The 12463-nt window shown below is 42.0% G+C and overlaps 1 protein-coding gene across 1 annotated transcript in view; it reads left to right on the top strand.

Annotated features, from left to right (window-relative positions):
• The window catches only part of LOC123999324 (vitamin K epoxide reductase complex subunit 1-like protein 1), a 19044-nt gene extending 14497 nt beyond the window's left edge, over positions 1-4547 (top strand). Inside the window, exon 3 of the mRNA XM_046304968.1 lies at positions 976-4547. Coding sequence (XP_046160924.1) covers positions 976-1202 — 227 coding nt within the window. The 3' untranslated portion in view covers positions 1203-4547. The remainder of the gene's footprint in view (positions 1-975) is intronic.
• Positions 4548-12463: the final 7916 nt, after the last annotated feature.

The following is a 12463-nucleotide window of genomic DNA, read 5'->3' on the forward strand; positions in this document are numbered from 1 at the left end:
CACCATATAATCCGGTCAAATAACTGGTTTTTAGAAGGATCTAAACTGAAATATTTTTCCCATTTTACCTAAGTACAAACCAGCGTAGTAAGGGCTGTAAGCAAGCTCACATGGTACATCCTTTAACTTGTTGTGAAAGACGGATGTTATTATTAAGAGTCCAGTCAGTGAGACCATGAATTCGTGGGAGGCATCGGTTTCAGGCCGGGTACTCGAGAAATGGTGCAGAGCTGCCAATCCGTGTTCATGTTCAATGGTGGTGTATAGAGACTCCACATCCATGTTCACGAAGTCATTTCAAAAACTTCCTGGGTTTGAATGAGCTTGCCCGGCTTATTGGACCAAGACAAGTCCTAAAACTGCAAACCCACCCATCTGGCACTGTAGAATATTTCAAATAGTATTTTGAACCCAGGTCTGGTCTTAAGCACTCCACTTTCAGTTGAAGGGTGCAGCCAGAGTTTTGTGGTGGTCATTCACTAGTGCCAGGTTACAAATGAGGGGCCTAAGGGCTGCATAGCACAGAAGCCACCGCTAATGTGATGGGTCCAAAATGGCACCCTTTTCCCTATATAGTGCACTACTTTTGACCAGATTCCTATGGGCCCTGTTCAAAAGTAGTGCACTATATGGGAAATAGGGTGCCGTTAACAGCCAGGTGTCTGATCTCTGTATTTATGTACATCAACGTCAACCATGAGTAAGCAAATAAGTAAGACTTAAAGCTGACTGGCTCTCATACAAAGTCACCTGACAAAGGCATTCCCCCCCCCTGATTCAAGTGTACAAAGGTCCAGGCATTTCGTGACTAGCGCTTTTATCCAAAACTCTTGCTTTTGTCTGTTCCATGTAGTAGTGTTCACTGCCACCTTTGCACAGCATGCCTTACTGTATTTGTTTGTCTGTATTTGTTTGTGCAGTGCACGTCATGTCCGTAGCCTAAGCCCCTGCTCTCTCTCATCTGGTTGGTTCCAGGAATCACCGTGAGTGCGATGGCTGCCCTGATCGTCATGACAACGTCCATCCTATCGGTGATGGGCTCGCTCTACCTGGGCTACATCCTCTACTTCGTCCTCAAGGACTTCTGCATCATCTGCATCACCACATACGCACTGAACTTCATTCTCTTTATGCTCAACTACAAGCGACTGGTTTACTTGAATGAGGCCTGGAAGCAGCAGGTTCCAGCCAAACAGGACTAAGATGGGTTGTAAAAAAGAACAGTAGGCAAGTGAAAAATAGAACAAACAAAAAATGAAATGTGACCTCTTGAACAGAACATTTTGACTTGCCACCAGGAGACCTTGCTTCCAAAACAATGTTTATTCTGCTGTGTGTTATAAAAAAGAAACCAGAAGATTACCTTAGAAAAAAAAATTGGGCCAGACATCTCAAGTTCATTGTTGCATACGTGATGGAAGGATACAATAAAAAGAAGAGGGGGAATAATTTGTTTCTTTAAAAAAAAAAAAATCGAACTCCTGTGACACAGGTGATGAATAGGGTTATGGGGCTGAAAACACATTCAATCCAAGCAAGCAGGGAAGCAAAGGCAGAATGCCAGTCTTCACTATGGAAGATGGGAGGACAGGACAGGACACCCTTCTCCTGAACCAGAAGGACCAGAACATGGAAGAAAACTGGGACTTATAGGAAGGTGTTTACTTGAAATAAATAGGAAGGTCCTGTTCCTGCACAGCTGACCGGGTCCGGAAGCTAGCTGTAAACATTACTACAACCTGAGCGGAACTGAAACAATGGGTCGGAATACAAAATGCATGGTCATGGGGCGAACAGTCATACAGTTCACAGCAGCAGCTTTGATTCCACGAGGAGAGAGAAACAGATGAACAACAAACACCACACAAGAGTTGTTTTATGTTTACACTTTACAGCAATTTTGTTTTTGTCTTTTGAAAAGGACCACTAATATGAAACATTTGAGATTGTGTGTAATTCAGTCAGATTTTCGTGTTTTTGTTTTCTTTTAGAAATTCTGTAAATAGCTGCTGAGCAGTATTCCAGGCTAGATTGTGATTTAGTGTTAATGTAGACTATAAGTAAAACAATTAAAAATAATAATAATAATTGAATCACAAAATGAGGAACAAAAAAGTAACCGAAATCAAGTTGTCATCTGGGTGAATTGAGTCTGCATGAAGATCTGTTTTGCAGTCAGTCAGTCAGTGTGTGACATCTTAAATCCCTACAATCCCAAGCGAGGCATGCTACTCTTAAGTTGCGTGGATCTAATGTGGGTCAAGTCAAGTGCTCACTGATCAGTTTCTTTCTCAGTCGCTCTCACCGAGGTCCCAAGGCATCTGATAAGCCCTTACTCAGTGTTCCACTGTTTACACTGGAAAACAAGGTCCGGGTAGTCCCAGCTGTTTCATTTAGATTTCTTACGTTTGGTGCCTAATGAACATGGCCCTAGTTAATTTATCCTCTGCCGAGACTACTTACTCTCCATAATGGCACCTTCACTGTCTTGTCTTTATCACGTGTGATAAGCATTCCTGACACCACACGCTACTGTAGGAGTGGGATCCATGAAGACTTATGTGCCTAAAAGAGGTGTGAAGTGAATGACCTTGTTTTTTTGGGAGGAGGGATATATGTAATGTATCACTACTTTTTGCTCATTCTCACCATTGTTACATTTTATTTTATCAATAACTGAATTGTGTACTTAAATGCTTTGTTAGTGTCTCACCCCTCTCCTGTATATTGTAATGGTAATGTTGCACAGGCGGCTAAACACGCAATGATTGTCTGTCCGCTCAATGGTGTTGATAGTAGTAGGCAGTTTTGTTCATAAAAGAAAAGCTCTTAAGGCATTTTTGTAGGTTACTGTTGTTGGTTGAGAAATAAGGTTAATTGTCTCTCTCTTAATGGTACAACAGCACTGTTTGTGGGGAAGGAAGCCACACAGTACTCAGTGTCCTTGCCTCTACCTCTCAGTATTGCCCAAGGTGTGTGGAACAACCCAAGCCAGGTGGAACGTCCAGAACCAGCGCCAAGGGAAGCAGATGAGCTGATGGATCAGCTTAAAGCCATTCAACCCAAAATAATATTGTACTTGTTTTGTGAGGTTGCTTTCCAATGCAACATCCCCTGGCTCACATTGAACAACCTCATTGATACGGTTTTAGATGGGCACTTATCTTAGCTACGTATTATATGGCAGATTGTTACACAAGTCGGTTTACGAGGAATGTATTGGTTACATTGTAACTCACTAGCTCTGCACTTGGTATTCACAACGTGGTTGTTGCATCAGAATTTTATCAGTGACAAACTCACTGAGGTCATTGGGAAGAGACACCATTGCACGATGACACTGATCAAGAAATGAAGCCTGTATGCTCACTTCTAAAGCTCCACTCCTGGAGGTTGATCTAAAGCAGTCTGGCTGCACTGTACAGATGTTCCTATGGGTTACTCACTGTGTCTGTTGGCACTGTCAGCCATCAACAAACTACAATAGCAATCGTTGCTACAGTAGTTCAGTGCTGTTGGGACATAAACCCATGTTACTATGGAATTATTTGGGAGACTTGATTAATAGTCCCACAATTCCAGAGAGGTGGGTGGTATATGTTTGGCTTATTAAATCACAAGTCAAAGTCCCTAAAAGAAGCTTACAAACAGTGTTCCTAACCTGTTAGATAAGTTGTCACCACATTTGACAAATGTTTTTGTCAAATTAAAATAATTGATTAAAGTCAATAGAAACAGCTAAATGCATAATACGCCCTCAGCTAATCCTGATCAGTGTCCTGTTTCATAAAGTGTTGAGTGAATTCTAAAAGGTCCCAAGATTTAGAGGGAAGACGGTCATGTTCGCTGCATCAACAAATGCCATCAAAAGTGCCTTCTGTTGGCTAGTTGGCAAGAGCACAAGCAGATCTGAGACCAGACCTTGTGGGTAGAAATGACCCACCAAAAAAAGCCCGTCTTGTATTTAAACGGTCATTGTTTTTTTTTTTTTTTTTTTACCCAATTCTCTTAACTATATTTTCAGTACATTAATCTTTAAAAAATGTTATCTTTAATTTCTCTGTTATTAGAGATGGACACTTTTTTTTGTTTCTGAAAAAAAAATATTCATTGTCCAAATTACAATATTGTAAAGTTCTTATTTCTTTCTCTGACTGTGACTTAGTGAAATAATAGTTATTTCTTCCCTAATGTTGTATAAATGGACTCCATTAGTAACTACACCCTATAGCTGTAGAGTTAACATTATGGGTTATTTTAGTAGAAAAAAAAGGATTGGAGGTCTGGGAATCCATGTCATCACATTTCTTTGTGGGAGGAAGACTAGGTTTGCTTTTGTATTTGCCAAATATTAAGTTGAAAAAAATGCTGTATTTTCTTACATGGAACAAGTGTTACGTGAATGGTTGATGAGATGGGTGCAGAGAAACAATCGGATTCAATTCTGTATTTGCTTGTGAGAAACTGTTGCGGAAGTTGACACGAGTGAACATTTTAACTGTGTCGTGTGGAAATGGTCTAACATTAAAACATTCCTTCTGAAGTGAGTTTTCTGTGCCTCTTCCTATGACATCTCACTCTTGAATTAATATTTCACTGAAAATATTTCACTGAAAATCTTGTCAACGAGCAAAATGTTTAATTGGCAACAGCTATTCAATGTTTATGCTGTCTCAACACGTAACGTTGGGTGTTGAAAATAACTTAAATCCATTGAGTTGATAATGTCAAGGTTTCACAGTATAAAGCTGTGGTGGTTCTCTTCCAGGGAACGGACTTACTAGTAAGGAAGGAACAATATTTAAGAATCTCTACAGTTCATTACTAAGGGCTAGATTCAATCCGGATGTTGTTATTTAGTTTGATTTAAATTTAAACCTAATTTTCCGATTGTGCCAACATACAGTACCTAGTGAAAGTCTACACACCTCTTTAGGTTTTTTTTGTTTTGCGGGGGGGGTTGTTTTAAAATGGATCATTATACCATGGATCATTTAGCTATTTCATTTTGAATTTTAGAACCCCCGTAGGTATCACTTTTTCTTTATTATTACTAAACATTGAATTTGGCCTTATTATCAATATAGAAACTCACTGAATAACATTCATACATGGCAAAACAGTCCAAAAACACATCTAAAGGAAGTATGAAGTCTGTCTCCTATATCTGAGAGACAAAAGTAGCTCAGAAAACTAAAGAATTTACAGTGGAATTACCCGTATACATTTGAAATGGAAATGCCTTGTTCACATCCATACATTTTTCGACCCACCGTGCTTGACCGTTGGTGTGATGTTCTTACTGTGGAATTCAGTGTTTGGTTTCACCAGGCATAGTGGATTTGGGTAATGTCATCCAAAAGTTATACTTTTGAATTATCTGTCCATAAAACATTCTTCCAAGAGTCTTGATGATCATCCATTTGCTTTTTGGCAAACTTGAATCAACTTTTTGGACAACATGTGTTCCATTATGCCTGGCGAAAACCGAAAACTGGATTCCACAGTAAGAACATAACAGTGGTCAAGCATGGGGATGGCAGTGTGATCGTTTGGGGATGCTTTGCTACCTCAGGACCTGGACAACTTGCCTTAATAGAAGGAACCATGAATGCTGCTCAGTATCAGAATTATAAAGGAGAATGTCAGGCCATCTGTCTGTAAGCTGAAGCACAGCTGGGTCATGCAGCTAGATAATGATACAAAACACACAATCAAGTCTACATGAAAATGTCTAAGAAGCAACACGTTTTGGAACGGCCTAGTCAAAGTCCAAACCTAATCCCAATTGAGATGTTGTGCCAGTACTTGAAACGGGCAGTGCATGCTTAAACCCACAAATGTCGCTGAGTTACAGCAGTTCTGCATGGAAGACAGGACCACATTTCCTCCACAGTGACGTGGGAGACTGATCAACAACTACAGGAAGTGTTTGGTTGGAGTCATTATAGCTAAAGGAGGACTGATCAACAACTACAGGAAGTGTTTGGTTGGAGTTATTGCAGCTGAAGGTGGACTGATCAACAACTACAGGAAGTGTTTGGTTGGAGTCATTATAGCTAAAGGTGGACTGATCAACAACTACAGGAAGCGTTTGGTTGGAGTCATTTATAGCTAAAGGTGAACTGATCAACAACTACAGGAAGCGTTTGGTTGGAATCATTGCAGCTGAAAGTGGCACAACCAGTTATTGAGAAATATATTTTATAGTTGGGTGTTGCAAAACTTTGTTAAATTTAATAAATAAAATAAGTATACATTTTTTGAAAAATTTGTTAACTCAGGTTCCCTTTATCTAATATTTGGTTTTGGTTGAAGATCTGATAATTCAGATCCTGTGTCAGAATAGAGTGCTCGGGTTGGGGTGTAGGGTTTGAGCATAGCCTGAATGTAGGGAGGGGCAGTTCCTCTTGCTGTTCCGTAGGTAAGCACCATGGTCTTGTAGTGGATGCGGGCTTCGATCGGAGTGGGCGGAGGAGCGGGGTGACATGAGAGAACTTGGAAAGGCTGAGTGAATGAGTAGCGGATGTCGTCAACCTTTTTTTCAAAAAAGTGGTTGACAAAGTCGTCCACAGAGAGGGAGGAGGTGGAGGATTAAGGAGGGAGGAGAAGTTGGAAAAGAGTTTCCTAGGATTAGAGGTAGACGCTTGAAATTTAGAGTGGTAGAAAGTGTCTTTAGCAGCAGATACAGAGAAAGAGAAGGTAGAGAGGAGGGAGTGAAAGGATGTTAGGTCCTCTGGATGTTTAGTTTTCACTCAGCTGTCCGCAGCCCTGTTCTGTAAGCTCGCAATGAGTCACTCAGCCACGGAGCAGGACAGGAGGGCCGAGCCGGCCGGGAGGAATGGGGACGAGTCATAGGATGCGGAAAGGAGAGGAAGGTCGAAGAGGCAGAATCAGGAGGGAGAAGGATTTAGCAAAAAGGAGAGATGATAGAATAGAAGAGAGTAGAGGGAGAGAGAGCGACGGTTGCGACAACACAGGACCATCTGGGTAGGGGCTGAGTGGTTAGGGAAGGAGGAAAGGGAGACAGAAAAGGAAACAAAGTAGTGATCAGAGACCTGGAGGGAAGTTGCAGTGACATTAGTAGGCGAGCAGCCTCTAGTAAAGAGGAGGTCAAGCATATTGCCTGCATTGTGAGTTGGAGGGGATTGGGAAAGGGTGAGGTCAGAAGAGGAAAGGAGGGGAAAGGGAGAGTTGGAAAGAAATTCATCAAAGGCAGATGTCGGGAGATTGATGTCGCCAAGTGAAGTGATCCATCGTCAGGAAATTAGCTTATAAAAGGTGTCAAGCTCATTGAGGAACTCTAAGGGCACCTAGTGGGTGATAGTTGACAATAATAAGCTTGAGTGGACATGTGACAGCATGGCATTCAAATGAGGAGATGTACAGTTGAGAGAGGGAGAGAACATCTACACTTATGAGAAATGAGTGTACCTACGCCACCACCACAACTACCAAATGCTCTCGGACTATGAGAGGAAACATAGCCAGATGAAGAAAGAGCAGCTGGAGTAGCAGTGTTCTCTGAGATGATCCATGTCTCCGTCGGGGCCAAAAGGTCAAGGGCCTGAAGTGCAGTAAATGCTGAGATAAACTCTGCAATCTTGACTGCAGATCGGCAGTTCCAAACGCTACCAGAGACCCGGAATTCCACATGGGTTGTGCTCGCAGGGAACACTAAATTAAAAGGGTTGCAGCCAAGGGGGGGCATCTGTAAAGCCTACAGCGAGAGGTCCAAATAGGTATAGAAAACACACATCGCTCGCTACATGTACAAATTACCTCGACTAACCTGTACCCCCGTATATTGACTCGGCACCGGTACCCCCTGTAAATAATTTTTACTTTAGTTTATTTAGTAAATATTTTCTTAACTCTATTTCTTGAACTGCATTGTTGGTTAAGAGCTTGTAAGTAAGCGTTCCACAGTTGTTGTATTTGGCGCTATTTTCAGGTCTCTCCAGAGATGTTCCATCGGGTTCAAGTCCAGGCACTGGACTTTTCATCAAGGATCTCTCTGTACTTTGCTCCATTTATCTTTCCCTAAATCCTGACTAGTCTCCCAGTCCCTGCTGCTGAAAAACATCCCCACAGCATGATGCTGCCACCACCATGCTTCACCATAGGGATGGTGCCAGGTTTCCTCCAGAGGTGAAGGTTGGCATTCAGGCCAAAGAGTTCAATCTTGGTTTCATCAGACCAGATCATCTTCTTTCTCATGTTCTGAGAGTCCTTTAGATGCATTTTGGCTCCAAGTGGGCTGTCATGTGCCTTTTATTGAGGAGTGGCATCTATCTGGAAACTCTATCATAAAGGCTTGATTGGTGGAGTGCTGCAGAGACGGTTGTCCTTCTGGAAGTTTCTTCCATCTCCACAGAGGAAAATTCCTTTGACCTCATGACTTGGTTTTTGCTCTGACATTCACTGTCAACTGTGGGACTTTGTATAGACAGCTGTGTCCAAGTCCAGTCAATTGAATTTACCACAGGTGGACTCCAATCAAGTTGTAGAAACATCTCAAGGATGATAAATGGAAACAGGATGCACCTGAGCTCAATGTCGAGTCTCATAGCAAAGGGTCTGAATACTTATGTAAATAAGGTATCTGTTTTTTTGTGTTTTTTTAAACATTTAATTAATTTACAAAAATGTCTTAAAACCTGTTTTCACTTTGCCATTATGGGTTATTGTGTGCAGATTGATGAGGATAAAAAAAGTAGAATAAGGCTGTAACGTAACAAAATGTGGAAAAGTGGAAGGGGTCTGAATACTTTCCAAAGGCACAATCTGGTTTAGAAATCAATTATTGTACAAATGGTTTGGTAGATGATTGTATTGCAAGGTATGCTATATGTGTAGGCTATGCCATATGTACTGGCTAATATGCATATGCAGCTGTCATTTCTAAATCTCCATTCTAGCATACATGACACACACATCTTTGTATCTACATGCTTTCATTTGGGTTTCTATGCAAAGTATATGTTTGAATGTTTCTTTAAGCCTGCAGCTAATTACTTGAAATGAGACATAATCATGCCAAAACATGATTCAAAAATGTAATTCACTGACAGAGATAGCTAATGAAACACAAATTTACATTTATAGTAGCTGGCTCGGCTAGTCAAACTGTAACATTGGCTAGAGCAGACAGTCATGAAATATACTTTTTATGAGAAAATGTGCAGGAATTGAAGGTGCCAACAAATGTTATAGTTTCATAAGAAAGTTTTACAGTCATATACAAAAAAATCTGCTCCTCCCTCGACGGGGGATCTAACAACTTAATCTTTTCAGGCTTTGGCCCACCACCTAGTAAATTAAAATGTTCCCGGTCACGTTGTCCAGCGCCACATTTTCCTAATGTAAACCCTGATTGCAACATAAGCATTGACCGACGCGAGCGAGGTTCACTACAGCTAGCAAGCATCACAAATAATAATTTCATTATGATACACACCCCCCTCAGAGAGACACAGCTTTGAGTTCTCACATTATTCAACATGTTTTTTAAATATTTTTTACAAAAGGATAGATTTGGAGTTAGATAAACATGGATTTTTCGGCAGGTACATATACAGGATGCTACAGCATGGCCTTCACTCCAGATCAAAACTCCAAACCTACAACCTAATTTTGACCAAAATTAACCGGAGAGATTACTGCTTCAAGGTTTTATTACTCTAACCAACAAACAGCAGAGACCTGAGGACACCATTTTAACCTGGAACTGAGCCAGATACAAATTCAATTAGCACGAAGGTGTGAAGTAAAAGGCCTTTGGGCCAAACAAATTTCAGGAGTCTTTGAAGTGTCCTCTGAAGCCCCCTCCTGCTTTTCAAAGACCATTCAATGGCATTCTTTACAAGAAATCTGCCTCCAGAAATGAAAGCTTCTCCCAAGTGGGTGTGAAACCTACTCCCATTGCCTGCTGCACTGCTGCTTGGAATCCACCTGGCGATCTGTTCCCCCGTCTGACCTGGCCATGTCTGGTACAGGTACCTTCACCACACTCACCCCTTTCTCCTGAGCTTTCGCTCGCCTCCAGCACACACTCACTGTTGGGGCGAGTGACTCTGAACTTACAATGGCTAGCCCCAAGTCGTTATATGTATATTTTTTTCTTGTGCATTTTTCTATTTGCCTCATGACTCCTGCATACTTTGTTGACTACAAACTTTACTTACCCAACCGTGGGACAGACTTTGTTTGTTTCCACACTCGGGACTCTAACTCTCTATTGATTACACAGACTTTTGGCCTCCCATCCTATTCTAACCACCTCTCGCCGGCTTTGTAGTCATGTTACCTGATGAAATTACTGTACAATCTGATCTTGTTGCCATCTGATACACATTCAGATGTCATAAACCAGCACTGAAGAGCTCTCCCTGTACTATACCATGCCTTGATTGTATTACTGTTGATGATATCTGGAAATGTGCATGTACACGCTGGCCCATCTACTGTTGCTAACCTTAATTCTGACTTGTGCTCTGATATCTGCTTCACTGATTTCTGCTCTTGTAAAAGCCTGGGTTTTCTGCACATTAACACTAGAAGCTTATTACCTCAAATGTATCAATTTAAAGTGTGGGTTCACAATTCCAATCCAGATGTGTTGGTCATTACTGAGATGTGGTTAAGGAAGAGTGTTTTGAATACCGGCGTTAACTTTTCTGGTTATAACCTTTTTCGGCAAGACAGATCTTCCCAAGGTCGGGGAGTGGCAATCTTTACCAAGGATCACCTTCAGTGCTTGGTTGTCTCCACCAAGTCTGTCCCCAAACAATTTGATTTGCTGGTTTTAAGCATTAAACTTTCAAATAGCTCTTTGTTGACTGTTGCTGGGTGCTATCGTCCTCCATCAGCACCTGCTTGTACCCTACCTGCCCGTAGCTCTCTCCTGGTCCCTTACACTAAGTCTGAATTTGTCCTGCTAGGTAACCTAAACTGGGACATGCTTAAACCACCTGACCAAGTCCTAAAGGAATGGGAATCTTTCTCAGAGTATCACCAATCCCCCAAGGTTATGACTCCAAACACCCAGAAAAGGATACTCTCCTTGATGTTATCCCCACAAATAATCCTGACAGGTATCAGTCTGGTGTTTTCTGTAATGACCTTAGTGATCACTGGTTTACAGCCTGTGGTTCGTAATGGCTGCTCAGTGAAACGACCTGTCCTGATTTGTCATAGACGCTTGCTAAAAAAACTTTAATGAGCAAGCCTTCCTTCATGAACTGGCCTCTGTAAAATGTTATAGAATCAGCTTGATCCCCTCTGTCGAGGACGCTTGGACCTTCTTTTTTGATATTTTCAGTGGTATTGTTAACAAACACGCCCCCCTGTAAAGAAAATGAGAATTAAAAACAGGTTCAGCCCCTGGTTCGATCGTGATCTTGCAGAGTTACTCCACTTCAAGGCTCGGCACACGGTTACTCAAGCTGACTGGCTATTGTTCAGGCAAATTAGAAAAAAGCGCACTCAGGCTATCCGGAAGGCTAAAGGTAGTTACTTTAAGGAGCAGTTCTCCTCTGTGGCTCTAACCCCAAGAAGTTCTGGAAAATAAACCCTCCTTCTCACACCTGCCCATATCCCTTAATATTGAAGATGTGGTTGTTACTGACAAGAAGCACATGGCTGAGCTCTAATCACCACTTCATTAAGTCAGGATTCCTATTTGACTCAGCCATGCCTCCTTGCCCGTCCAACATTTCCTCATCTCCCACCCCTTCTAATGCGACTATGCCCGATGCGTCTCCCTCTTTTTCCTCTGCCCTGCTACAAAGTTTATCCCTGCAGGCAGTCACTAAGTCGGAGGTGCTAAAACAGCTCCTGAAACCTGACCCCGAAAAAAACATCTAGGGTCAGATGGTTTAGACCCTTTCTTCTTTATGGTTGCTGTCCCGATCATCGCCAGCCCATCCCCAACCTTTTAAACCTGTCTCTCCTTTCTGGGGATGTTCCCACTGCTTGTGGCAGCCAAGCTTTTGATACAGTAGACCATTCCATTATTGTGGGCCTGCTAAGGAGTATTGGTGTCTCTGAGGGGTCTTTGGCCTGGTTTGCTAAGTACCTCTCCCAAAGAGTGCAGTGTATAAAGTCAGAAAATCTGCTGTCTCAGCCACTGCCTGTCACCAAGGGAGTACCCCAAGGCCCACGCTTTCGTCAATTTACATCAACAACATAGCTCAGGCTGTAGGAAGCTCTCTCATCTATTTATAGTTTTATACTCAGCTGGCACCTCCCCGGATTTTGTGTTAAATGCTCTACAACAAAGCTTTTTTAGTGTCCAACAAGCTTTCTCTGCCCTTAACCTTGTTCTGATCTGCAGCTTCCCTCAAGGTATTCACCTCTACCCCTGGATGAAGCACTGAAAAAAAATCCAAAACAAAGGTCATGTGGTTTGGTAAGAATGCTCCTCTTCCCACAGGTGTGATTACTACCTCTGAGGGTTTAG

The sequence above is a fragment of the Oncorhynchus gorbuscha genome, linkage group LG16, assembly GCF_021184085.1.
Source record: "Oncorhynchus gorbuscha isolate QuinsamMale2020 ecotype Even-year linkage group LG16, OgorEven_v1.0, whole genome shotgun sequence".
Classification (NCBI taxonomy): Eukaryota; Metazoa; Chordata; class Actinopteri; order Salmoniformes; family Salmonidae; genus Oncorhynchus; species Oncorhynchus gorbuscha.